The sequence below is a fragment of the Botrytis cinerea genome, chromosome 3 (assembly GCF_000143535.2).
Source record: "Botrytis cinerea B05.10 chromosome 3, complete sequence".
Lineage (NCBI taxonomy): Eukaryota > Fungi > Ascomycota > Leotiomycetes > Helotiales > Sclerotiniaceae > Botrytis > Botrytis cinerea.
This window is the reverse complement of record NC_037312.1, coordinates 3,071,978-3,098,144: the sequence shown is the minus strand read 5'-3', so window position 1 is coordinate 3,098,144 and position 26,167 is coordinate 3,071,978. Positions and strand designations below refer to the sequence as shown.

Sequence of the window (26,167 nt, the reverse complement as noted above, 5' to 3'; positions counted from 1 at the left end):
CATCTACTTTCCTTTAATACACCCATGATATAGTATAAGTTCCTCCAAATCATTCACCTCTCACTCCTCCCTCTCCAACAAGCAATCAATCAAACAACCATCAAAAAATTCACACCACATATCCAACCACAAGCTACAAACTACAAGCTACAAACTACAAGCTACAAACTACAAGCTACAAACTACAAGCTACAAACTACAAGCTACAAACTACAATCCGTAATCCACGAGCTACAAAAAACACACAACACAGCACAGCAGTAACAAATCCTCAAGCCCTCAAATCCAACAACTACACCACTCCTCTCCTACCCTTTCACTATCAACAGCAATAATAACAACACGCAACTTTTCTAAAAAGCCATCGCATCATCTTACAAGGAAAGCGAAGAGCAAAGCGTCAAGAGAGAAGAGCACAGTGATGAAATGAATTAACAGATTAACAAATCGATAACTTATTATAGAGATCCGAGCATTCGAATGGTGATGACGTAGTTAAATGATCTGATCTGATATTTATATATTTATCTCTCCCCTCATCCTCCCTCTCGCTTCTTCTTCATTAGCGTTCGCCCTTTTTTTTTCTTTCTTTCCCCTGTCCTTCTTCCCCTGTTCGAAATGCAAAAGCTGAGAATTACAACTCCAAACGCAAAATTCAAACCCCTCGCTTCCTCTCTTCTCATATCAAACCGCACTCCTCAGGACCTAATCCAATCCAACCCAATCCAACCCAACCCACTCCTCTTCTATTTTCCATCTTCCATTATCCATCTTGATATCTATATACAATCTATACAAACTCAATCTATTCCAATAAACACAACTTCACTTGAAACAAGTTTCCTCAACATAATGTGATCCAATACAGATTCTCAATTCGATTCAGTGCTAAGATAAGGTAGAAAAGACAAGGTGAGGTGAGGTGAGAGATAGCAGATGATAGATAATAGATAGGAGGTAACTTTCATGTAAGTTATAGTTTGTATCAATTTCCCTGGAATTGTGTGTGTGGTATTATACTCTTTCTTGTAATTGATAATGATATTAAGCAATAATGAATGGTCTCAGCAAAGTAGTAACAATAATCGAGGTATCAATAAATGCATCTCAGAAACCGCAAACAATTTTCCATAAAAGCAAGAATACGATGACCCTCAGACGAAGTTGGAAATGGTGTAATAATGTGAGTCCCTTTTGAAAGTAATATATATCATGAGTACTGAGTCCTTAAAGTATGATATAAAAGAACAAAGGATAACCCTGTGAACTAGTATTGAAAATCCCTTTCTCAAATCCTTCATTCGCTAAACGATTCATTCTCCGTCGAATTCCTTGCACCACTTCTTCCACCACCAGCAATCAATTCCCTGTCCCTCTGTCTGGCTTCTTCCCTCGTTCTTTGCCTACCCGATGCCTTTGTTTCAACTTCCACTCCTTGTTTTTGTCTTTGATTATCTCTATGTCTTCGAACACGTTCTCGAGCCATAGCCTTTTTTCTCTCATCTTTGGCCTGTGCTAAAACCTCTCTTTCGGCTTCCTGTAATCCTTGTTGTCTATCCTTCTTACGTTGTCGGCATCTGCGTTGTCGTTCTCTGTCCATATATTTTCTACGCTCGTCTTTGGCTTCTTGGGTGGTTCCTATAGGTGGGATGCCGGGTCCTTCCTGTGTTGTATTAGTATGTTTTCTTTATTCTAGATCAAATGGGGCTGCATATGCGCGGGCAACATACAGGCTTTGCGGAAGTCTTTCTTCGTTTATTAGAAACACTAGCAGAAGAACTCATTTCGGGATCTTCAGTTCCAACAGATGATTCCAAGACATCTCTTCTTCTTTTATTGTTGGCGACTGGAGGTGTATCAATGGAGGATTCGGAGACATGTACTTGGTCTGCGACTTTTGGAAGTAATGGTCTCTTCGCATTACTGCGATTGGCATGGGGTTTTTCAATTGGGTTGTTGCTATTCGATGCCTCTACTTCTTCTGCCATGGTCTCAGCTTCCGATTGGTGGCTTTCTTCGTATGATTTTGGTTTTGAGGGTCTGCCTCTTCCTCTTGGTTTACGATTTGTAGAGTTGTCGACTGAAGGTTCATCCTTGATTGACAGCTCTGCAACTTCTGCAATTTCCTCTTCTTCCACGCCATTGTCTTCTGCTTGTGTAGTCGGAGCGATAGTTTCATCTTCAACCGCTGGCTTTGCGTTCTTCGCAGGTCTACCTCTTCCCCTTGTCTTGCGGGTATTTTCAACTGGAACCTCAGTATGCGCCAATGTCTCTACCTTCTCCGCAGATCCTCCCCTCTTATTGCGACCTTGTCTCGGAGGTAGAACTGCAACTGGTTTACCATTTGCTGATTTTTTGGTAGGTTTTGGTGCTTCCTCTGCCTCAATGTTGTCTGGGTTCTCTGCCGTGACATCCTCCTCAGGTTCATCTTCAACCTCATTTTTCGTAATTGGTTTCACCGCCCCCTCAAGCTTCTCTTTAATATTACTGATCTTATCCAATGGTGCATCGAGCACAGAGTCGTCCTGCTCTGTCGACAGTCCTGCATTTTCAAGTTCTTCGCCTACATTCTTGCTGTTGCCGTGACGAGTCGGTGTGTCGGGATTCGATTCGATTTGGCGCAGGGATGGTGAATTGTTGGAATTGTCATGTTGTTGAGCTGGTCTGGGACTTTGGAGCTTTCCAATTGTGTTTGATAGAAACTTCCATACTCGTGCCGACATCTTTATCGAGGAAGTAGGTATGGAATTCGGTGGTGTGTTGCGATAAGTAGAATGGAAAGAGAGAAAGAATGAACGAAGAAATTGTGGATGATGTTAAAATAATTTTGGTCACAGTGAGTGAGTGACTAGTTTAGTGCGGCCGCAACCGTACTCGAGGAAAAATAGTGGATTCTGGCCGGGAGCTTTAACCTTATCATGGCATTTCAGCCAATTATGCACTTTTCTAATGCAGTCGGTCGTGTATAAGTTCCCGTTACGCTGCCATATTCGACGTGAATTGAGTGAATTGATTGAATTGAATGCATTGTCGCGAATACCGCAGGCATTAATAATTATGTTAATGTTGGCATTGTGGATCTGAATCGAATGCGGGTGCGGTTGAATCACGCACCGCATTGCACCGTTACCATATTTTCATTCGTTACGAAGAAGTTTTTTTCCAAACTCTTTTTCGTGACGGCAGGGTTGGAGTGACAACAAAACATGACAACGTCACAATCCTGCAAACTACGAATGAACCTTGACTCGAGTGAGAATAGTTCGCCAACCGCCAACTCGCCAATGTGCTGATCACGGAAACGTTAGGGCTTTTTGACTCTTTCCCCGGAAATCTCGACATCTGCCGTGCAGTTTACATTTGGATCAAGAAGACACGCTCTTTTGATGAATGGGATGTTTTTTATCAAGTGCAACAGTGTGCTGTCGCCGACTTCTATTCGATATTCGATTTTTTTGAACCCCCAAATATTGATCCGGCAATTGCTTCTGATTAGTTTACCTGGAAGTAGACACAGAACAATATGAAGGAAGGGACAAATAGGGATGTGGTAGTAGTTTCGAGTCTAGAGTCAACGCCAGAATCACACATGTTCGCAGTACTTTTTGAAGCATCGAAGAATGCAATACGCTACCATTGTGGTAGTAGCCAGTCACTTCTAGGTATCCAAAATTATTCGAAAAATGCAATAGAATTAATCTAAAAGTATTGATGAGTTTTGCAGACTCAATCCCATCCAAAGATGACCTAGTGACTCGAGTTTGTATCGTGATTCCGATAGTCATCATAAAACATCACCAAAAAACCAGCTATCTTAAATATAGTCCCTCAAGCCTCGAATGTACAGAAGGCCACGCGCTTATTCACATGCCACTCGCAGACCATCCCTAGCAACGTCTTTGTTTTACTCGTAAGAAGCATTACACTCCCGGAACCACTCATTCAGCAGCGCTTATCTCCTTAGCAAATCCATTTTCAGCTCCAAGCTGTCCATCTCGATTCAGCGAGATACGAACATCCGGCTCTGTATGATCATAGCCATGCATATCGCGACAGTTGGAACATATCCGAGCATCCGGACCACCATGATCATCAGCATTCCAAGCTGTTAAAATATCAGGTCCCCAACCATCTCGAATCGGTCCATAAATTCTAATGAGCCCATCATCGTCGAGGTCAACATCATGAACTTCGATGACACCCCCGTATGCATCAAGGACATCCTCCGTTTCACGAGAAAGCACGATTCTGTGATCTTTCTCAGCTTTCTCAACAGGTAGTCCACTAGTAATATGGAACCGTACTTGCGATCCTTCCGAATCGCCGAATGTGGCGGGGAGTTTCTTCCAGACGTATTTTTCCACGGCGCCTTCCTCCCTAGATTCTGGTAATGTCTGGGCGTATTTCCTGAGTTCTGGTACGAAGGACTCATCAGTCGTAAATACCTCCAGGTATTCACTTGCGAGAGTGCTTATGAAGCAAGGCAAGAGTTTCCAACCCCTTATTCCACCATTTCTCATAAGAAAACCCAAGCATTCATAGCCCAAGAACCCATTTCGTTTCAAGGTCTGACCCGTAACGTAAAGATTATCAAGGATCGGACCCAATGTCTCTCTTGCCATTTTCCTCAGGTCAATTCCCGGGCGAGGTAAATTTTTTGCGAAGTTCACGAGGTCAATCTTCATAGAACTCAAATTCTTGAAGGCTATTTGCTCCCTTGGCCTATTTTGTTGCCTTTCGTGCGAGGGAAGCTGGAGTGCTTCAAGAAAATCAAGCATTTGCTTCCAGCAATAACTTTGTAGACCGGTCCAACTAAGATTGATATTTGGAATACGCTTTATAGGTTTCACCGCGTACCGAATTTCACCTCCCTTGTTAAAGCCCAGGTTGATAATTCTGTTAGAACCTTGGTCGTCATAGTATTTGCCAACAATTCTTAACTCTAAATGTTCCAACTGTGCACAGGATCTGGAGTGTGTGCTGACGAACCACTTCAAGGATGAGACTTGAGTGAAGATGAGTCTATTATCCGCAAAGAAGAATTTCTGTCCCTCTTTGTAGAAGAATTTAGACAGTCGCAACAATTGAACAGGGAGCCTTTTCTGCTCAGCATGCTCCATCTCAGTGACATTGGACTTCAATATTTTGACACCAGGGTCAATTATTGGATGTGCTAACTGCAAAGCAAATCGCATGATGCGAGCTTTAACTTCAAGTGGTAGCTCGGGATTCGACCTTGTAGTTGAACAACCTGATGCAGAGATCGTGCTAGAACTTTTGTTGGTGGGCCAGGCAATGTTGTGGGTGGCGAGAAGATTTTTAAGGATGGCGTTTTCTTCCGAAAGTGTAGTGTTGTATCCTTCAAGTATCTTGTTCTTTCCGCAAAGTTGTTTGATTTCGGCATCTAATGGTCGATGATTTCTGGCAACTAACGGATAATCATCTGGAGGTCCATCCCATATGAACCTCTGAAATCTAATTAGTAAGAATGTCTTGATTGAAACCATGGATATTTTCTTACATCTGAATCATAAACAAAGAAATCCATTGTTTCGCCAGATTCCATCTATTACAGTTGGTCTTGTCTTCTTCCTGAAATTGTACTTTAAGGAGTCTTTGGTTGTTGCTGACAGGTTTAGTTGGAAAAAGAAGTCGAAGTACTTGTGGATCAAGAGCTTTTTCGAAGTGATATAACAAAATGAAATCAGAATATGTTAATGAAGTTGCACGGACCCATCAACTCATATTATAACCTCCACTACCCGAGCCAATTGAAGAGTTCTCTTGTGTTGCAACCACAGACATATTGAGGTGAATGATTGTCAAAAAAGCATCCCTTTTGTTTACTGCAAGAATCTGGTATTCAGTTTCTCTCTCAGCCAAAAATACAACCTAAATCAATCTAAAGCTATGTAGCTAAAGATGCTTTTATCTATACAAGATACAGCGAAGGTGCCATCAGGATAGATTTTGATAATTCCAAGGCCTTCCTGATCACTTTATACTTTATTATATGGCTGAAAATCGACAACTATCAGCGTCTGGACTCTGATCGCAAAATTTTGCCTACTTTTACTGGTAGTTTCGCTGTTGCACATATTTCCAACAGGTACCGGTTAACACTCTGTGACAATGGCATTTAAGAGAATTAGGATGCTAAGATACAGTTTTTAGCAGTTTGTATAAAGGTTAAACAGCACCAGTCACTACATCTGGCGACCCTGCGACGGAACTACGGCTCGGGACTCTTGATCATTGACATACCACAGTCAACCCACTAGTATGTGGGTTGACCCTCTTCACAAAGAATGATATTCATTTGGAAGACTCAGGTTCTCTCCCGTTTTGGAACCTTCTGTCACTTATCTTTCAAAACGGGATTCAGCAAGGATTGCCACACCAACATAGAACAGATGCGAAGTCGCGGAATCAACACAATCATCATTTTTTGCCGTGAGAAGTTACAAAGAAAATGCTTGAAGATATAATCAGGACAGAATTTGGGTCATTGGCACGCAACTACTTGCAACGCATGCAATTCTCTCTTCGGTCAGCTTCGACTAGGGCAGTCGAGATTTTGAAGACTTCAAAAAAGCATAATGACCAAGTGGTCAGTATGCCAAATGACGAGGAGTAATGGGATGTTCAAAAAACCACGAAACAGAGACAAACTGAGGAAGTCTTCTAACACAAGGTGTTTAGCAGCTATCATGTAGCCCGTTCCATGGGAGGGGATGTCCTAGAGCAGCCTCTCGCTTCCATATCCTAATTTTTTAAACACTTATTGCTAGCTCTCGGGTATCTTGGTCTGCAACAGTATCTTTGTGGATGCTCACAGCTGTTTTCATACCAAAATAAGGAATCTGATCCTGAGCTAAGCGGCATCAGGCTTGATATTTTGAGCGCTCGTAGCGACCCTTCAACTTGGAGAGTATGATAAATCTCACCAGTCCCTGAACAGACTTGGATAGCTAGTTTTGGAACAGTGAACAGAGTCAGGATGCTGGACAAGTTGCAGTCCATCATACTGCAATTGCTAGCGAGGAAGTGTTTTGTTGTTTAGATTGAAGAGAATTTAGATTAGGGAGTACCTAGACTGACAGGAAGCATTTCGCACAGTACTATAGAGATATTATAGTGTTGCGGTGTTCAAATCTTTGGGAGCGATGCTCGATCATTGGATGAGATGATGTTGTGTTGTGCAAGGTTACAGTCACACCGTCTTCGGCAGAATTGACACTTGTCTGACTAAGCACCGACTTCCACCAATCATACAGTCATGCCTTTTATGCCTCCATATCTCGCCCTTCCCTTCAATATTGGAAATAACCTCTCGCAAACACATTTGTCGGGAGGATGAGAAAAATTTTCTATCTCAGTCCTACGCTCAACTTTTCGAGTTACTTACAATCATCATCCGTGATTGTGAGATTCCGACTCTAAATCACCGCAAATAAGTCCAGCGTTCCTCTTGAACCCTAGAGTTTACAGGTAATATTATATTCCGGGTCAAGTTATTGGTAACTTATAACTGACCTTTTGACAGATTTGACAGATCAGCACCCCGTTAGCTTTCTACCATAAGCGCTTCCGAAAGTTCGTCTTCTTCTCTCCAATAACCTACAACATGAGAAACCTTACACCATGGGAATTCATCATGGAGAAACGACGTTTCACATTGTTTCCAAAACTGCCAATTGAGATGAGAGATACAATCTGGAGGCTGACTCTTGAGCCGCGTCTTGTCGAAGTCAGACCCAAATATGAATACCGCGATGTATTTTATTCTACTGCACCTCTACCTATTGCAATGACAGTCTGCAAAGACTCGGAGAGGGCTGTCCAATCTTTGTATCCTAAATGCTTTGGTTCATGGCTCGGTCCTGCAACAATCAGATTCAACTTCAAGATTGACACCCTATACCTGGATTGGAAAATTCAGGAGCACTTGATGTCCTTCCTACTATCGATTAGTTTACAGGAGGCTGAAAAGATCCAATTCTTGGCTCTCGATCAATACCTTCGGTGGGGACGGCGACAAATTGATTTGGACTATACCTGGTCTCAGAGCCCCGCATACTATGAGTCACTGACAATCTTTGACCTCCAAACCCAAATTTTTAGACGGTCCTGTCGCACTGTCGTGGACCACAATGAGTGCAAAATCGGCTCCATATATCTGGGAAAACTTTGCTCTGCGGTGGAACGTATGAAAAACTTGAAGGAGCTCATATTTGTGTATGACGATATCATCTGGGATCCAGAGTTGTTGAGAGGATGTGGAGTGCTTCCTCAACAGGACGAGCTTGCTGGCTTGACAATTTTTCAGCGTGAAGAGGTCTACGATCTACTCCCAGCACCAGTCAAAATGATAGATCTCGATTATCGTGATTTTATTGATGATTCTCATGAAGATATGCCAGTTGATAATCTCCATGACGATCTCAAAGCGCAATTCGACAGTCCAAATTTTGAGATCATGGTCCGATATGGATGGAGATTCCCAGATTCGTTGACATACTCTTCTCGTCTTACTGAACTTAGGAGTTATGGTTCGTATTTACACAGATTCGATTGCCCTTTCTGTCTTCCAAGAGTATTTTAGGAAACTTTCACAAGCTTTCTTCAGGAAACCAGATATTTGGGGGATTCAACATGACAACTAAGCTCGGAGATATGTATTCAAGTGAGGGGAGAGAAATTTCAAGGCATTGGGAATGTTATTGGGACGAAAACAAGAGAATTCACTTGTTCAGGTTGCTGCCATACTCACTTATCAGATTAGGAGATTTAGCTTGAGCATACACAATGTGTCAACATAGCGAAATGAATAATAAAACTCAGATCATTTCATCATTCTTTGGATCTAACAGATTTGCCAATTCACACTTGAGTACATAATATCCTAGCTGATCGACACGCAGCTCCCCAATGTTAAGATGTATAAAATTAGTCTTTATCGTATTTTACCATAGGCGCGTGCGACATCAATATGCTTTTTCACATTTCCATGATATCTTGATATACATATCACACATTACTTAGAGCCCTCATACTTTGAAGTCTAGATATAGATGCAGAATCCTCTGTAACCCGAAGACCCTAGCCAGTATCGAAGATCCCCCAGAACTGTTTGACTACGTGATGTTGGAAAAACGTGCGACCCAACATAAACAAATCAAGATAGAAATTACCCTAAAATTCCTTCGTCTTAAAGATCTCTACTTTCATCTCTCAAAATTCAATCCAACTCAATCTCTATCGATATTTCCTTGCATTTCTCCATTCATATCCTCATTTCCTCTCATTCTTTTCTCCTCCTTCACCTCCCTCAGTTCCCTCCTTCTCTCTCCCTCATCTCTATCAATCAGCCCTACGATCCCATCCCAGCTTCTTGAACTCCATCTCCAAATTCCCGCAATGGTTCTAGCGACCCACTTTTTCGAAAATCCATTAGCCGGTCTACCAACTTCCCATTCTTCAAGTGTTTTCACACCATCTGAACCGAGTTCAGGTGTGGGGATATAGAAGATCGTGATTAAGAGGCCTAGGAGCATGAATATTGAGAAGCTTTAGGGCAGTGTCAGCTCATGACTATGTGAGATGGGTATAGTGAAAATTAGAACGAGACTGACATCAAAAGTGAATATGGAAGCCAAAGTTGGATACGATTGTAGTCGATGTTGTGACCATAGTTTACGTAAGCAAGGAATAATTGGGCGATGACAGAACCTAGTTTTCCGAATGCTGCGGATATCCCATGGGATAGTGCACGGTATCGAGTGGGGAATAGTTCTGCTGCAATCTGTGCTAGTTATTAGAGAATGGTTACATGTAGGGATACTTAAATTAAGGGATCCGGAGTCACACTAACAATATAGGTGGTGGTGTTTGGACCTATATTATAATCAGGGCATGCTTCGTCATGGAAGGAGTAGGTGTAATTTACCGAAATTGAAGAATATTTGACACAGAATATACAAAACGATGGTAGCAGCAGAGCCACCAATGTTGTATAAATGATTAAATGACCCCCCGATTATGACAAAAAGAATAAAAAGAAAGAAGAAACCGATCATCTGAATGTTTCGTCGTCCAATTTTGTCGATAGCTACAAAAGTAATAGCACAACCCGCAATTGCACCGATCGAAACAACTACAAGACTTTGCCATACGTCGTCAATGAGGATAGGATATATGTACTGTGGTGGAGTTCCTATGCCGTGCCAGATCGTGGAGATTATATGGGGACTATTCATCCCAAGTCCGCTGCAAATTAATCGGTTAGACATTCCAAATTGATTCTATTTAGTAACAATGACGGCTATTTTATCAGAAGTATAAGAACAGGAAAGTTTTCCAACAAGATGACTTACTAAAAAGGCAAATCTACACAAAACCAACACATAGAGGTAGCGAGAAGTGTCCTTAAATTCCCTTTATACCAAAAATAATCTTTGAAGTCTTCCCATGAGGGTACTGGAGGAGGTTTGTTATCATTGGCAGTTGTCAATATCTGATCCTCCAAGTGAATCTCGCCTAACGTTTCTCCATTATTTTTTCGTGATTCAGAGGAGCTTGTTTGCTCATTACCGTTCATAGTCGATCCACGGAATTGGAATTGCGGCGGTATTTCAATGGAAGTAGTAGATACAGCTGCTGATTCAATCTCCGATGGAAGATATCTGCTTAGTTCTGATGCTGCTTTTTTACTATCTCTACCCACATCAGCTGTATATCTTGGAGATTCGATAATTGTAAGTCGGAACCAAAGAGCAATGACTGCTGGTATCACTCCCACACCGACGATCCATCGCCATATAGAATCCATGGTTTTGAGACATTCACCAGTACAATTCTCTGGCGTAGCATCTGCTGGTATGCTATTCCTCTGACTGGCAGCTGCAATCAAAGACACTAAAGTTGCGGCTAATTGGCCCAGAGGTTGACACATAAAGACTGCGGTCATCATTCTTCCTCTGAGTTTGTGCGGAGCAAACCTATGGCGATAGTCAGCGAAGCGAGGTCATAATATTAGAATAACGCACGTACTCTGCAGTGATCACACTACTAAGGGGATAATCCGACCCAATACCTATCCCCAAAACAAAACGCCATACCAACAGCCACACAATGATGGACATCGAGCCTTCGATGCCACTAGATGACATAACCACGCCTAGTGTTGCAAATATGGTAATCATCAACTCCAGCCCATACATCTTCCGTCTTCCATATAGATCAGCACCCAGACCGAACGCTATTTGACCAATGATAGATCCACCCAATGTAACAACACTGAGAGCAATCTCGTAGTTGTGAGGCATTGTTCCCTTGTTAACAGGATCTCCATAGTAGATGATCCCTAACATAGGAATCACCATGTTGATTGCGAATATTGAGTATGCATCTGTGAAAAAACCGACTCCGGCAACGACCACTACCCAGAAGCTTTCTGAAAAATCAGACCCTTCAAGACGTTCAAAGATATACTTTCTACGGTCGGATTCCTAGTAAGAAAAGTTAGCTGTTGGGGAAAATACTAGAATAAGGCAAGTTTTACATCGATGTGGTCGAAGTCATCATCTGCGTACGGGTTGAGAAACAATTTTAACCATCTTAAACCCCAAGGCGGCATTATTTGGTATATGAAGAACTTGAAGGCGGTCTTCTGTTTTAAATCGTCCAAAACGTCTAAGTATTGGACCTTCTCCAGGGTTTTAAGTTTGAGTAGAGTGTAGATAACAGAATCTCACAATGATACATGCTTCACGGTCGGCATGATGGGAGTATGAAATAGTGAGAGTGGCAAGATTACAAGGAAGTATATCTACAAAGACGAGGCTGTAAATGAGGCGTCTTTGCTAGGCACACACATACAAGTATACAAAAATAGCCTGCCTGTGATTTGAGAGGCGTATATTTGTAGCTGATTCTGGAACAAAGAGGCTACGGTAATGCGTCAAGGTGTGGATGGTGTCCAATATTGAAAATTTTCGGAAACTATGCCTCGAATGTGTAAGTTTGACCATGAGGATAAACAACACGAGATAATCCATTGGCAAAGGCCCTTTAAATAGAATCTGACATCTCATCTTGAACTTGTCGCCCGACGGTGTCGAGAGGCGAGACAACCCACAAGCGAACCTCATGAGCGAAGACCAAATTTGGGTTTCTTGCTTGGCTGTAATCAAGTACCTTATGTTGGTTCCGATTGTTTTGAAAACATGATTGCAGGAGATATCACTGATAGGTTTATTGAATATCAAAAGTCACCCAGGTATGTGAAGTTGAGATGAATATCGCGAAGGTTGGAAAATCGAGGGATATCAATATAAGCAGGGCAGGGGCCACATGTGCAAGGATTCCCACGTGGGTTTCTTGATTCGTTTCTAACGACCACCACCAAACAACAACTTCGTTTCTTGAGAAGTTCAAATGCCCCTCCATTGCCACTTTTGCCATCGCTCTATAACCCCCAATTACCAGAAAAGGGCAGTGGCTTAATATTGCTGCTCCACGAGCCATGGCAACAGGGCTGAGTATCAATCGTGGAAATGTCCAAAGTTCATCGTACTTTTGTCTCGTTTCTCTACCTGGGCGTAGATTTGTTCGGACGACATCATCCCGTCTCACTGCGGCTTGCATCATTCTATCGATTCGCCTTGTCGTTTGATATGCCATGGATCAAGGTATGCTGAAGACGTTGGAGTCACACACCACTTCTTAGACTACCCCCGGGATTCTGTCATGGCTTTTCCTGGGGACTCCATAAACGTTGTCATAACTTTTCTTCATTATAACCCTTCATCATCTAAACTTATATCCGCTTGTTTTCGAAATGTTTCATTTTTCTTCCCTTTGAGATTGCTGAAATCCCGATCCTCAAACTATCAAGCGTGTCGGGAATCGCATAATGAGTGGGTTTGGGTGGTCGGCAGGCGACATCGTTGCCGGCCTGAAATTGGTGTGGGATGTATGGAAAGCTGTCTCTGATGGCCCCATGAGTGCCAAAGTTGAAGCAAAGCAATTCTTTGAAGACTTTTATCTGATCATACAATGCTTAGATGACTGGGAACGCCGAGATGAAAGTTCAGCAGAAGGTTCTAGCTTGGCAACTGCTCCGTCACGATTCCAACACCAATGTGTCGAGTTTCTTTCGAGACATATGCAATTGATAAGAACGGCCAATCCTCAGACTGTGATCACGAAACAAGGAGTACCCATGTGGTTAAGGAAGGTTACCTTCTCAAAGGACCAAATCAAAACTCTTTACCTGCAGATTTCCTGGCCCTTCGAGCGAGATCAAGTTTTACAACTTCGTATTAAGATGGAGCTATACCTTAGCCTAGCTACTTACAAAATGTCTGCTTTGAACCACTCAGTAGCTCAAGACACAAACCACAGAGTGCGAGAAATAAGGTTCGTCTTATCGTCAAGCAATCCTGCCAGAAACTAATCATTCTATAGCACTTCTCATCAAGAATTACTTTCGTCCAACCTTAAGCTGGTCTCGTCTCACCTTGACTTGGTATCTCTTATTACTCAAAACTTGAAAAGAATAACATACCCTCTTGAGTCGAATTCTAAGATGAGACAAATTGATTATCCTATGCTTCGCCAACTCGAACAAGCATTGGCACCCCCACAGCCTATTAGAGCAGTCGAATATCTCCATGACTTACAGCATCCCTGGCAGGATCAACATGGTGAAGACCCACTGAGCTCGATCACGCGACCAATCATGTCTGATCAACTCAGTTTACAAGATGATGGGTATGAAAGACGTTATGTTCTATCACAGAGACTCGAGAATCTGGCAATGAGGCGTGTCGAGACAATCAATTGCATGTCTAGTACACAACCAACTGGAACAGAAAGACCAGTAGACCCGCTCATCTCACGACTACAAGATATGAGAGGACAAATATTTGATGCAGTGGGGATAAAGTCTATGCGGTCAAATATACCAGCTCATAAAAATCACTCATCATCAAGATCTGAACCCGAAAACGCATTGCTACACGAGCTTGAGGCATGGAACCAGCTGGAAACCCGAATTCAACGTGAAATATTGCACCCTGCCCGTGTTAGTTCTCAATTCGTACGGCATAGTACTGAATCAACCGGAGAAGAATCTTCATATTCGTATCCATCACCTCGAAGTAGTGGGGGATCATTCCGTGAGATCACCGGGTCTTCTTTTACCACTGACAGTCCTTTGGGCACATCTCCAACCAGTCAGTTTCTTGGCATTCCACATAATAATCTCACCAATAACTCCGGCTATTGCACATTCCCGCATGACCTTGAAGGCTCATCAGGACACAATAGAGCTCTATCTGTTACTTCAATCTCACCGACTCCCTCGATATGTATTGATCCATCAATTGCAGTGTATTTGTAAGTCCCAATGCCTTCCTAACATTCATTGGCTGACTTTGTGTCAGAAGATATCCCAAACATGCGGTCAATGGATTCATAAAATCTATCGTTCGATCAGACAATGCGGAAGTCATTATCATAAATACCACGAGTCAGGATGGTTGCACTGAAGTTCGCCATTCAGTTGACCCGGCTACACCCTCAACATCACAAACTTCTATGATACCCTACATCGACAATCGTCACGTTGACAAAGATGACGCTCATAAATACCGTGTTCAAATGCTAGGCTCTCACCGGCTCAAAGTCACCAAGTCTGATGAACTTCAAGGACAGAAGATTTCGCGTCATAGCTGCCAACCAACTTATACATTTCACAATAAAAAAGGTAGATTTTACTTCACTGAATAAAAGATATCAACGTTTTACTAAGATCAATATCAGATTTTCTGGAGTTTCACCGCCTTATTCTTCTCAAAGAAGTCAAATATTACTTTGATGTTCAATGGATCAAGTCTATGAAAGATAAGGAATGTCAATGTCGTCTATCTACAATTCGAATTCTCCGTGATGCTACATTCCGCACTCGCTACATTCTTTACTTCCGCAAGTCTTCGGATCGCAGATCTAGCTTTGAGGAGTGGCCCGGTAAGTGTATTTTTTCCGAACCTTTCTTTTATCACCCCTCAATACATTCTAAATAATACACAGTATCAATATTCAAAGAACCAAAGGAACCAAAGACCAAAATCATAACACTAGAAAGTTTGGATGATAGGCCCTTACATGAAGCTCGCACAAAAGTGACGAGAATATCAAGAAACAGTACCCAAGGTAGCATTACAACAATCGGCTCACAGAAATCCACAAACGGGGCGCACGAGAGACTTCAAGATCGATCCGCATTTGCTTCTGGAAAAAGTAATATCAAGGGGTTGATTATCGAATTCTCTGATGTGAAAGGTTTGTGTGCTCTCTAACTTTCGTGACTTACTTTTTTTTCCCCACGAAATTTGATCTGCTGTCTCGTTGAACTAACATCTCCCGCCATCAGATTGCCACACCTTCTGGCAAGAATTCACAACCAAAGAATCAATCTTTGACAGTATCCCAACTGGTACATCGGAACTCGAAATTAATGATGCGAGATATAATTTTGCGGAGCTGGCTTCTTAATGAGCTTTATCCGATCAAAGATGTTTAGAAACTCGACAGAGAGGAATTAATGAGACGTGTGTGTGTGGTACGTACAGAATGTATCTATATGTGTATAATATCATACAACAATGTAATAATACGATGTCTATAATAAAATTCTAATTCTGAGATGGAAAGAATGGGAAAAGAAAGAAACGAACCCTTCAACGCAACATTGAAAGAATATGAGAGTTTGATGTAGGATCAATTGCTCTGGTTTTGTAGTTTGAAGTTTGATGATACATATGATGTGACCTACACTCTTGACGCAATGAGAGGCTCTTATATATGTACACATATGCATATACATACATATACATATATCTAATACTAAAAATTCAAGAATAAGAAAATGATGCAATCCAATACAATGCAATACAACGGGGAACTAGGATTTACGAAGGAGAAATATAATTTTGATAATTGATATAGTAACACTTGAAGGAAAATCAAAACACGATCAAAAAATAATCTACCCACCCGCCCACAAACTGCTAGAATCGAAATGAGATTGGAATTACAATCAAATAGTGTACCGGAACGAAGTAGCACTTCCTCATCACATCAGATATACACACGCACACCCCTTTATTTCATCCGTTACATAACATAACCGTAAGAATCTCGATGAATCAACTCCCTTTTTTCTGTTCCCACTTCCTGTGATACTCAAATAAATTCATTTCCATGATTTTTACAATTCCATATCCTCTCTTTCTCTCCGCGCCATCACCCCACTACATAACAACCCCCCCTCTTCCCTCTTCCCACCCACCTTACTATCCACATCCACCTGCAGCACTATCCCGCACCAAAGAAAAATACAACATCACTAAATTTTCACTCCCATACACAGATAAGTAGTATAGTCCCACCCCTCCCCCCCGAAAAAAAAGATCCAGATACGCATCATCATTGAAAATATCAATTCGCTATCCGCGTCTTCCAAAAAGACAGCGATGTATACGATCACATACATACATGTGAAATCTTGAGCCCTCCCAATAAAATAAGGGTTCCTCATCTCCACTGTTTATCGACAGACTTTCTAATCGCGGGAATATGGCTATAACATCACATAAATTCTAGCAGCGTAGAAATCGTCATTCTAATATGAAAAGACTAGAGTGCTGTAGGTAGCCCGAATGCCTGCTTGGGAAGCAACAGGCGGTGCCTCTCAGTCAGCAATGATGTCATGATACTATGTGTAAGTACAGTTAACGAGCGAGTGTACGCGCAAGGAAATGTCTTCTCCAGAGCAGTTCGCAAGAATATTAGCATAGTACTTTCATGGGTTGCGTCAGCTTTGGAGTATGAGATCTGCTGCGTTATTAAATAGAATTACATAGAGCGTACTGTGAGTTTATTTCGGGTTTCCTGATCGGCATATTTGACGTTCGAGAAAAGAATCTCGTCTGGAACTTTGCGGAGAGGTTTACTTCATTCAGACCAAGATGAGGGTTGAGAGCGCTTGGTTTGAAGAATGCAAAATTGGCCAGAACAGGATGGTTACTGTTGATCAACAATTATGTGATTACCATCTTCACTGAAGGAATTTATAACAGACACGGTCGAAGAGACGGATTACTAATTTCGGAGCATCCATGCCAAGCGAATTTCAGCCCCAACATTCATATGGAAAAAGTGATCAGGTAAAAGTTATGAAATGAAAGTTTCATTGTTTGGTTTCTATATAAAACGCTCGGCTAGTCTTCAAACTTGTTTAAAATGTCAGATAGAGGATGACGAGAGGGGAAGCTAAGAAGATCCAACATTTAGATAAGAGATATGACGGCTGAAGTCGACCAAAGAATTAATCAACCCCCTTCGACAGCTTAGCTGACTATTTCGGCAGCATCAAGCATGCAGCAATTTTCATGCGAGTCAAATAAGTCTCATGATTCCCACTCGGGCAACAAATAAAGTAGTTAAACTTAGTACAACGAAACACGATGATTCGGAGAGAGAGAATAATCGAGGTTGTGCGCTGATGAAGTGGTGTAAGAAGAGAATTTCTACGGCCCGCAGACCTCTTTGGTCATACTTCTTGTAAAAGATGAAAAGAAATAATACGAAAAGAAATCTTTCAATACCAACATTAAAGTCGTGAAATTTAATCCACAAACTGAAGTCAACTTGACCTTTTTACCCCTTCACGAAGGCTTAGCCTTACCCCATTTCGGTATGGTGAGTACAAATTCCACCAACCACTTAAAGTTCGGATGACAGGCGGTTTCAAAAGAACATCCCGATGTTGTTGGAATGTATCTTGACACTGAGAGTTTCCAGGGAAAAGCATAAACAAGCCTTATATCAACGACTTCCCTTTCACAGGGAAACGATTACTGAATGGTTCTCTTCGCAAAGTTCCAGTCATGCACCGAAAAGACGTTTATCCTCCGTTTGTGCCTATCCTTGTTTGTATAACCATGCAATTCGGAAGTTATGTTTTGGGGGGGGGATTGCGATCTACATTGGAGGGCGAAACACGTCAGTAACTATTGACAGAGGTTTGAAATGAGGGCAAATCTTGTAAACATACCTCGTCGTCTTCTTGACTGCAACCTCCTTTTCCATTCGCTTGATTACTTCTCCACCAAAGAGATATTTTTGGATACTTCAAGACGCCGCTATCATGAGGTTTCTCCAAAGGGTTTTTGAACAATTCCACTTTTGTTTGTTGCTGAACCAATTGAGGAAACACAGAAATTGATGATGATAATGAAGCTAAGAGGAGCGACACTAGGAAATTGACTAAAGTGAGACACCTTGCTCAATGTGGCTTAGCGGCTACCAAGTCTGGACAAGACGGACATCTGAGATAGTCAGGGACCGATGGTCACGTGGAGATACTAGACCCAAGAAATCCTGCACCGGCAGTGGAGAATTTTGGTTACATTGGGGGGTTGCACAGAGCACGAATGAGGGAGCTTGAGGAAGCTTAGTGAGATCATAATTCGTGGGGAGACAGCCATTGTGATGATTGTGATGGAGGTATGGAGAAGCAGAGGTGGGAAAAGAAGGGGAAAGTTTGGGAAGCGAAGGAGGAGATAATGTACCCAGCCCAGCCAGAGGAACCGTTCGAAACGGGACGAAGAGGCAGGCGATTGTTGAATCGATGAGTAGATTGTAGAATCATGCATGTCGAGGTATGCAGAGTCAAAATAGGAGTACATGCTACATCGTACCAAATCAATACACGACATGAAGTAGCTGTGACTTGTTGTTACTGATTGGTCTAGCAGCAGCAGCAGCAGGAGGAGGTACTGATTCAACTGACGAAGAACCTGATTTGACGAAGCCCGTCCGTCCATCGTCCCATAGTTGAACGATCGTTGGAGGATCACCAAATCTGATACATGTCTACATGCCAGGAGCTGCTCACCAACAGCAGGAGATACTGGCAGTGGGCAGTGGGCAGTGGGCAGTGGAGTGGCATTTGATAGTAGATACTCCCAACTTATCGGATTGACACGGTGAGGCATGATAGAGTAGGAGTACTGGTGTTCTTGTATCGAGGCACAGAGTGTTGATGTATCTCCTCATGTTTATATCTTCATTTCCCCCCCCTGAATCGCCTCCCACCTACCATTTGCCATGTACGGACCGCAACCCACAACTCCCAGCCAACATGTGTATGTATGTGTCTGGCCATCATTCATCCAGACGGACTGGAGAGAGAATGTGTGATTTTATGCATCGCGCGACACACACACACAGACAGGACGCTTGGTTGATTCATAATTTCCCAACATTACATACACGTTAGATGACAAGTTTCCCCTTGCCCCCCGACCCCCTAAGCGTGCTAATCTTAATAATAAAGCTTTTGGCCTTGACCCTTTTCCCCAAGTAATCATACCCAGTCGATTCAATCCCACGCCCAAAACACCCCAGCGCCCCAAAGAAATAACCCCTTTTGCGCTCGAGTGGGAACACAAAGCCAGTGCAGCGAGCAGACCAGGCAATAGAGAGCACAAAAGGACAAGCCAGTCATCAACAGCCAGACAAGCCAGACAGACAGCCACCAGACCCAGGCCAGTAAGTGTCTGTACCTACTGTACCTAGTCGTAGTAGCAGCATTTGCCGGTGCGACCTTGCCAACCTTAACCTACACACAACTTTTTTTTCGCCTTCGACCTTCACCTCCATACATCACATCACATCACATTACATTACATTACATTCACTACCACCACGACCCTTCAATCGACAATCGTTTAGAACCCGCACCTTTTTCTTCTATCTTCTTCAATCTTCTATTGCCCTGCTGCTTGGTATCGTGCCTTTCCACGTTGACACCTGCACACGGAGTAAACACCATACAATTCCTGGGCCAATTTTATCTATTCATATCTTGATCCGCAATTAAAGACCACGCGAACCAATACGTGTTGAGGATCAAAGAATTAATATCTGGTACGTGCTATTATTCGTATTCCTGCATGATTTGGACATCATCCCATCGAATCAATCCCTCGATCTTTCACAATACCTTCAAAAGTTACCTTGTGGGATTTCGGAGACTTGTCCATTGACTTTGATCTCTTCCATCTCAACGACCTCATCTGCGACTATCGTGTGGTTCACAGAAGCTGATTTCTCCTTTGTTGTGCCAACAGAGTTTACAACCTCCCACCTTCTTTCTTCACGAAAACAACTACCTTCGATCCTTCTACATCAACCATAACAATGGGTAAGCAATTTATTTCATTTTCGAGGAAGTCAGTACTATGGGAGGAAATGGCTCCATCAGATTATCGTCAACAACTCCATCCACAATTGGTTGGATCCCAATTCTGCGAATTCGCACTTCACCACCTATCCACGCGGGCCATTCTTCCAAACATATGATTGTTGCAACTCCAAAGCTTCAAATCTCGAGTCTGATAGATTCGCACATTTTGAAATTCGCTTCAGCGAGTTGAGAAGCCATCTACAATCTGCCGCAAGATGTTTCATCATCAAGATATGCCAGCCATGAAGCCAAATACAAGTGGTCACTGGAATCTTATCATCTCCAAGAAATCTTCTGCTCCAGCCCCTGGATCTCAAACTGAAGATAAGGAATGGTCTGTAATTCGATCCGAGAGCCTGTCGAAAAGTACCTCGTTGCCTAAGCAATCGTTAGATAGTACCGAGCAGCGTCAATATCCTGGAAGCTTGCATCGCCATCAGCGAGGAGCAGAACGCATACGCGCCCAATTTAGGAGCATGCTAGACGTTGAAGAAGCTCCGAGTTTGGAACAAATTTCTATGGACCACCATGAGTCAATGGAATTATGGGTCGTAGAGAAGCTACAACAGGCTTCTAAAAATTATAGCACTACATCAAATGACTGGGCTGACATTTTACCTCTCTATACAGCTACTAACGGAGCCCCAATGGCCCCTACCCGATCATCTCCTATTCCCAATGGAGCACCATCATCCCCATTAGAAATTCCAATGACCGTCAGCTCAACAGATCCAAAGATCGCAGCTCAACAAGCAAGCGATATGAAGAACATTGTCCGAAGAAAGCTGACTGGATATGTTGGATTCGCAAATTTACCAAATCAATGGCACCGCAAGAGTGTCAGGAAGGGTTTCAACTTCAATGTTATGGTTGTTGGTATGTGTGCAGCTTCTCTGAATGAATATCTGGTGTATGCTAACTCCTGAATAGGTGAGTCTGGACTCGGAAAGTCGACTTTGGTCAACACTCTTTTCAACACTTCCTTATATCCACCAAGAGAGCGCAAAGGACCTTCCCTCGATATTATCCCAAAAACCGTTTCTATCCAATCCATTAGCGCTGATATTGAGGAGAATGGTGTCCGTTTACGTTTGACTGTCGTTGATACCCCAGGTTTCGGTGATTTCGTCAACAATGATGAGTCTTGGCGACCAATTGTTGACAACATTGAACAACGTTTCGATGCTTATTTGGATGCAGAGAACAAGGTCAACAGAATGAACATTGTTGATAACCGTGTCCATGCTTGCGTCTACTTCATTCAACCAACTGGCCATGCATTGAAGCCTTTGGACATTGAGGTTATGCGTAGACTTCATACCAAGGTCAACTTGATCCCAGTTATTGCCAAGGCTGATACGTTGACTGATGAAGAAATTGCTGCCTTCAAGTCCAGAGTAAGGGTCCCAATTCCCATATCTTGAAATTCACGCTAACCATGTTCTAGATCCTTGCTGACATCAAACACCACGATATCCAAATCTTCGAGGGTCCACATTACGAAAAAGATGACGAGGAGACAATTGCTGAAAACAAGGAGATTATGGACAAAGTACCTTTCGCAGTTGTTGGTGCAAATTCCGAGATTACAAATAGCGAGGGACGTAAAGTTCGCGGACGTAAATATCCATGGGGTACCATTGAGGTTGACAATGAGGAGCACTGCGATTTTGTCAAGCTCAGACAAATGCTTATCCGAACCCACATGGAGGAGCTTAAGGAACACACCAACAATGCTTTGTACGAGAACTACAGATCGGAGAAGCTTACTGCTATGGGTGTTACTCAAGATCCAAATGTATTCAAGGAGGTCAACCCAGCTGTCAAGCAAGAAGAGGAGCGTCAATTGCACGAGCAAAAGCTTGCCAAGATGGAGGCCGAGATGAAGATGGTTTTCCAACAAAAGGTTGCAGAGAAGGAGAGCAAGCTGAAGCAAAGCGAAGAAGAGTTGTACGCACGACATCGCGAGATGAAGGAACAGCTCGAGCGTCAACGTCAAGAATTGGAGGAGAAGAAATCCAGAGTCGAAAGCGGAAGACCAATAGAAAAGGAAGGCAAGAGGAAGGGATTCTCACTCCGTTAAGGGGTGAACTACTTTCAATAACCAGGACCTGCCTTTTAATGATGGTACCGACACGACACAACCGATACTTTACTTTTCAATTCATGTCTCTTTAATCATTGATCCTTAATATTTGGCAGTTGAAGAAGCGAGCGATGGGGTGAAGGGTGATATTTCGGGCGCGGCATTGCTTCTGCGAGGCAAAGGTCATAAATGCCATAATGGAGGTCTTGCATTCAAGAATGAGTGGTATTTCGAGGAGTTTTATTTTTTGCACATGAGAATGACCGAAAGGGAAGAGGATATAAATGCAAGACACAAGACGAAAGACCATCATGCTTACAGAGAGATTGGTTTCTGCTACAAGTTTTTCATTTTCATATGGCTTCAGATAAAAGTCTATCCGCGTTTCTTCATCCAAAAACTTTCTGGGGGGTGGATCAATACTCTGTATTTATTATGATAGCTCGAGAGACTTCTTTAGTTGTTTTTTTCCTTTTTTATTTTGACTTTACTTTGATCTGTTCTTTTTTTGCGCGTGGTTTTCTTTTTCTTTTTATTATCTTGAACTTATTTGAGTAGGGCAAGGGAAGGCCTGATCTCATTCAAGTACGTACGTAACTACCTACCTACCTACCTACCTACCTAACTTTTGCTTTGTAATGGAATGGAATGGAATGAATAATTAAAATGAAGATGAAGATAAATTGAGATGAAATGTATTTGTGATGTATGTGATGAGGATTGAATTGTGCAGTTGGGAGTTTGAGGGTTGAAGTTTGAAGTTTGAGATGTGTGTTGTGTTGTGTTTTAAGCAGTGAGAAAAAGGGGCATGCGTGTGTATAATGTTGATGTTGATGTTGATGTTCTATGAAGTGAGAAGAAGAGAGGAAAAGAGAGAGGAGGAAAGAGAAAAATGGGGATGAGTGATGAGTGATATATAGATAATAGATAGGGAGATGGGTAGCTGGGTAGCTGGGTAGCTGGGCTGGGTTGGGTTAGGAGATGGATTGGTAGGTTGATGAAGGAGGTAAAGGAAGTAAAGTAAAGTTTGGGTGTGAGTATGAGTATGAGTATGAGTATGCTATAGTATGAGTATGCTATATTATGAGTATGCTATAGTATTTATGATTTGATAGATTGAGGATTGGATTTGGGGATGTTGTGGAGGGTTGTGGGGGGTGGGGTCGATTGATGTTCTCTTTCTTGGAGGGTTTGATGGAGAGAATGTCTTGATGGAGAGGATTGGGAAGGAAGAAGGAGGGGGAGGATGAGGGCTTTTGGTATGTGTAGATGGTGAGGAAGTGAGAATAGATGGGAGGAGAGGGGGAGAGAATAGATTTTCATCTAGCAAACTGGGATTCAAGTAGAGAGATAATCTTTGAGTAGATGTAGAATGTGTGGATTGGGATTGGGATTGGGATTGGGTTTGGAATTGGAATTGATTGCTAGTTCTGATGGATGAAGTGGAAAATTAAACTTTGAAATTTGAAATTTGAAATTTGATGGGTCGGCTTGGGATTGGGGTTGGGATTGGGATTGAGAAAGAAGGTACGGTAGGAAGATTGAGGTGGTTAGGAGAATATAATGAGTGATGGAAGCGAGGAGGATGTTAGGTGATGTGGCGAAGAGGATGGGCAGTGGGAGGTGAAGTGCAGAGAATCAGAGGACAATAATCTTGAGATTTCATGATGCGATGCATGTAATCTTTTTCTTCTGGGTGTGCCTCTTGAGCTTCTCTCTTTTTGTGTTTGTGTTTGTGTTTGTGTTGACGTGTTATGGAGGCTTTGTATGTATGGTGTTGTGGAAGATTTGGGTGAGTGATGGGTAGGAAGAAGCTCAGGACTTGGAAAAAAACAAAAAAAAAAAAGAATATGCATTGGGTGAGAAGATTCGAATGCTGTGTAAGTTTGGTGCTGTCGGAAGAGAAGAAATGCAAATGGTATGTAGTCGATCCATACCAAAGACTGTCTTCCTAGATGAGTGTGATGTGGGCTAAGAAGAATGGTTATCACGGAGACTGACGAGGATGAACTAGAGGAGTTTTTGAATCAAATGTTTGTTTGTTTTCATCTCTTCATACATATATATCATGTCAGTATCGATACAGTTGTGAGATTCATACCACATGGAGAGAAACATGAACATCATGAAGCATAAGAAAGTTCGCGCATTGTTCATCACTTATTTGAACCTGCAAAATAGGTCATTGGTATGTAATTATCCTAGAAGTTTTCCCTTTCTAGAAATGCTGATATCTGCCTGAGAGCAATCGCAAAAATTCACGCCCACACGATGATCAGATATTCCTGGTTCCGGATCCCTTGCTCCCATCCTCTCATTATCCCGTCAATCATATCAACCTCATCGTAGCTCCATCTCCCGAGGTTATGCCTTTTCCCTGCAAGTCTCGGAGACAGGAGAGCTCGCGACAGTCTTATGGGGACATTCTTCCTCACGGCCGTGGTGGTGGTAATAACAACTTGGAGCATCCCGAGGATCAGAAAGCTTTCGATATGGAAATGGAATTTTGCCGCCGTGAAGCAAGCGACGTAGCTCAACGAGACTTTCTCTCTTGTTGAATGAAAGATCGCAGTTCAATGCTGCCTTTCTCCTATACTTTCTTGAATCCTCGATTTCCTTGATGGTGAAAGCAACAATATCAATTAAGAAGGCCCTGATCTTTGAATTTCGCGATAGTTGATTGTGGAACTTGAGAACGTGGACTGTATCCAGTGGTGAACTGTCTTCTTTGGATATCTCTATGAATAATTCGAGAAGGTCATCTTGAAATTCATGGAGCGAGTATCTGTCGGCAAAGAAAAGAAGCTTGATCATAAGATCAAGAGTTTCAACTCTGTCCTCACGTGTGCAGACTTTTTCCTCAAATAGATGATCATATATCATGGATCTACTACCGCGATTTCTAATCCACAAGACAAATATTCCCAAAGCGAAGTTATCGTAGTCGGCTAGCGTTGCTGCAGGAACTGCACTGATGTCTCTCAATGAATCCTTGCCAAATATCATGTCAAACAGTGGTATTGATCGCTGATTGACCATTTCCTTTCTCATTAGGTAATATCCTTTGCTTGTTGTCTGAATTGCATAATACCCCTCGAGAGGGAGCCTTGCCTGAACACTGAGATTGGTGTTAGTTAAAGTCATTCTCAGAATGGAAACTCTACATACGCGTCTAATTTGAAGCCAACTGTCACATTAGCAGCTTCTGAGTCCTTCTCTTGGGCACTGTCTAGAGTAGCCAGCTTATTTGCAAGAGTTTGGGATGAGCTATTGGTAGATAAACCAGTGAAGCAATTGCTCCTACCAGAGCCACTTCCAGTCTTTGGAAATAATTGTAATGCTAGTCGCTTGAAAAGAGACTGAGGAGCGGCTGTAGGAACTGGGATGGCCTTGCCATCAGTGATGGTACTGGCTGAATCGAACGAACGCTTTTCGTTATCCATGTTCGCGTGTTTGCGTTGATAAAGTATCGAATATGTTTATTTGTATTCAAAGAAAGTTCTTGTCGAACGTGTGTGGAGTTGTTGACTTTGTCGCAGGTAGGAAGTTGATTATGGAAGTTGTAAAAAGATGAAGAATTGTTGGAGAATCTGGGAGCTTTTAACCTGATATTTTTGATACAGCCGACACTAAACATTTCTAGCGCCGTACAAATTCACCTCCGTATTTGAATCGGTTTAGGAATGAATCCAGACTGAACCGTTCCATTCTGTTGAGCGGTGGGGAAAATCGCGTGAAAACAAGAATTGAATATACCTATT

The 26,167-nt window shown here is 42.4% G+C and overlaps 7 protein-coding genes across 9 annotated transcripts; 3 read left to right on the top strand and 4 right to left on the bottom strand.

The window, feature by feature from the left end:
* Positions 1-967: 967 nt before the first annotated feature.
* BCIN_03g09050 (hypothetical protein) lies at positions 968-3,170 on the bottom strand. The gene is made up of 2 exons (XM_001554784.2): positions 1,731-3,170; positions 968-1,663 (listed from the first exon to the last, which is right to left on the bottom strand). The coding sequence occupies exons 1-2, from the start codon at positions 2,721-2,723 to the stop codon at positions 1,298-1,300; spliced, it is 1,359 nt and encodes a 452-aa protein (XP_001554834.1). The 5' UTR covers positions 2,724-3,170; the 3' UTR covers positions 968-1,297.
* Positions 3,171-3,689: 519 nt separating this feature from the next.
* Positions 3,690-5,661, bottom strand: BCIN_03g09040 (hypothetical protein). The gene is made up of 2 exons (XM_001554785.2): positions 5,522-5,661; positions 3,690-5,468 (listed from the first exon to the last, which is right to left on the bottom strand). Exons 1-2 carry the CDS (start codon positions 5,564-5,566, stop codon positions 3,939-3,941), a joined length of 1,575 nt encoding a protein of 524 aa, XP_001554835.2. The 5' UTR covers positions 5,567-5,661; the 3' UTR covers positions 3,690-3,938.
* A 1,660-nt stretch (positions 5,662-7,321) lies between these two features.
* Positions 7,322-8,843, top strand: BCIN_03g09030 (hypothetical protein). Its single transcript, XM_024692255.1, has 2 exons — positions 7,322-7,491; positions 7,547-8,843. Exon 2 carries the CDS (start codon positions 7,628-7,630, stop codon positions 8,603-8,605), a length of 978 nt encoding a protein of 325 aa, XP_024548030.1. The 5' UTR covers positions 7,322-7,491; positions 7,547-7,627; the 3' UTR covers positions 8,606-8,843.
* A 176-nt stretch (positions 8,844-9,019) lies between these two features.
* BCIN_03g09020 (hypothetical protein) lies at positions 9,020-12,245 on the bottom strand. Its single transcript, XM_024692254.1, has 7 exons — positions 11,564-12,245; positions 11,053-11,510; positions 10,377-11,000; positions 9,950-10,269; positions 9,875-9,897; positions 9,636-9,805; positions 9,020-9,570 (listed from the first exon to the last, which is right to left on the bottom strand). Exons 1-7 carry the CDS (start codon positions 11,636-11,638, stop codon positions 9,252-9,254), a joined length of 1,989 nt encoding a protein of 662 aa, XP_024548029.1. The 5' UTR covers positions 11,639-12,245; the 3' UTR covers positions 9,020-9,251.
* A 195-nt stretch (positions 12,246-12,440) lies between these two features.
* Positions 12,441-15,879, top strand: BCIN_03g09010 (hypothetical protein). Its single transcript, XM_024692253.1, has 6 exons — positions 12,441-13,422; positions 13,471-14,403; positions 14,454-14,773; positions 14,830-15,033; positions 15,097-15,348; positions 15,440-15,879. The coding sequence occupies exons 1-6, from the start codon at positions 12,917-12,919 to the stop codon at positions 15,559-15,561; spliced, it is 2,337 nt and encodes a 778-aa protein (XP_024548028.1). The 5' UTR covers positions 12,441-12,916; the 3' UTR covers positions 15,562-15,879.
* Positions 15,880-19,463: 3,584 nt separating this feature from the next.
* BCIN_03g09000 (hypothetical protein) lies at positions 19,464-23,098 on the top strand. Of its 3 annotated transcripts, XM_024692252.1 has the most exons (5): positions 19,464-20,001; positions 20,205-20,278; positions 20,951-21,196; positions 21,251-21,717; positions 21,768-23,098. In XM_024692252.1, exons 2-5 carry the CDS (start codon positions 20,275-20,277, stop codon positions 22,401-22,403), a joined length of 1,353 nt encoding a protein of 450 aa, XP_024548027.1. In that variant the 5' UTR covers positions 19,464-20,001; positions 20,205-20,274; the 3' UTR covers positions 22,404-23,098. The 3 variants fall into 3 exon arrangements, with proteins under 3 accessions (XP_024548027.1, XP_024548026.1, XP_001554840.1); XM_024692251.1 differs by lacking the exon at positions 19,464-20,001 and having other exon boundaries at positions 20,008-20,278; XM_001554790.2 differs by lacking the exons at positions 19,464-20,001; positions 20,205-20,278 and having other exon boundaries at positions 20,303-21,196.
* Positions 23,099-24,481: 1,383 nt separating this feature from the next.
* BCIN_03g08990 (hypothetical protein) lies at positions 24,482-26,163 on the bottom strand. The gene is made up of 2 exons (XM_001554791.2): positions 25,575-26,163; positions 24,482-25,524 (listed from the first exon to the last, which is right to left on the bottom strand). Exons 1-2 carry the CDS (start codon positions 25,847-25,849, stop codon positions 24,771-24,773), a joined length of 1,029 nt encoding a protein of 342 aa, XP_001554841.1. The 5' UTR covers positions 25,850-26,163; the 3' UTR covers positions 24,482-24,770.
* Positions 26,164-26,167: the final 4 nt, after the last annotated feature.

Bases quoted from the DNA above. Each gene is read 5' to 3' on its own strand.
- BCIN_03g09050 (XM_001554784.2), bottom strand. From the start codon at position 2,723: ATGTCGGCACGAGTATGGAAGTTTCTATCAAACACAATTGGAAAGCTC. The intron at 1,664-1,730 runs GTATGTTGCCCG...AATACAACACAG, and splicing joins GAAAGACTTCCGCAAAGCCT to GAAGGACCCGGCATCCCACC.
- BCIN_03g09040 (XM_001554785.2), bottom strand. From the start codon at position 5,566: ATGGAATCTGGCGAAACAATGGATTTCTTTGTTTATGATTCAGAT. The intron at 5,469-5,521 runs GTAAGAAAATAT...ATTAGATTTCAG, and splicing joins TCTTTGTTTATGATTCAGAT to AGGTTCATATGGGATGGACC.
- BCIN_03g09030 (XM_024692255.1), top strand. From the start codon at position 7,628: ATGAGAAACCTTACACCATGGGAATTCATCATGGAGAAACGACGTTTC.
- BCIN_03g09020 (XM_024692254.1), bottom strand. From the start codon at position 11,638: ATGCCGCCTTGGGGTTTAAGATGGTTAAAATTGTTTCTCAACCCGTAC. The intron at 11,001-11,052 runs GTACGTGCGTTA...CTATCGCCATAG, and splicing joins AGTAGTGTGATCACTGCAGA to GTTTGCTCCGCACAAACTCA. The intron at 9,898-9,949 runs GTAAATTACACC...ATTATAATATAG, and splicing joins TCAAATATTCTTCAATTTCG to GTCCAAACACCACCACCTAT.
- BCIN_03g09010 (XM_024692253.1), top strand. From the start codon at position 12,917: ATGAGTGGGTTTGGGTGGTCGGCAGGCGACATCGTTGCCGGCCTGAAA. The intron at 14,404-14,453 runs GTAAGTCCCAAT...TTGTGTCAGAAG, and splicing joins CCATCAATTGCAGTGTATTT to ATATCCCAAACATGCGGTCA. The intron at 15,349-15,439 runs GTTTGTGTGCTC...TCCCGCCATCAG, and splicing joins CGAATTCTCTGATGTGAAAG to ATTGCCACACCTTCTGGCAA.
- BCIN_03g09000 (XM_001554790.2), top strand. From the start codon at position 20,536: ATGTTTCATCATCAAGATATGCCAGCCATGAAGCCAAATACAAGTGGT. The intron at 21,197-21,250 runs GTATGTGTGCAG...ACTCCTGAATAG, and splicing joins CTTCAATGTTATGGTTGTTG to GTGAGTCTGGACTCGGAAAG. The intron at 21,718-21,767 runs GTAAGGGTCCCA...ACCATGTTCTAG, and splicing joins TTGCTGCCTTCAAGTCCAGA to ATCCTTGCTGACATCAAACA.
- BCIN_03g08990 (XM_001554791.2), bottom strand. From the start codon at position 25,849: ATGGATAACGAAAAGCGTTCGTTCGATTCAGCCAGTACCATCACTGAT. The intron at 25,525-25,574 runs GTATGTAGAGTT...CACCAATCTCAG, and splicing joins GTTGGCTTCAAATTAGACGC to TGTTCAGGCAAGGCTCCCTC.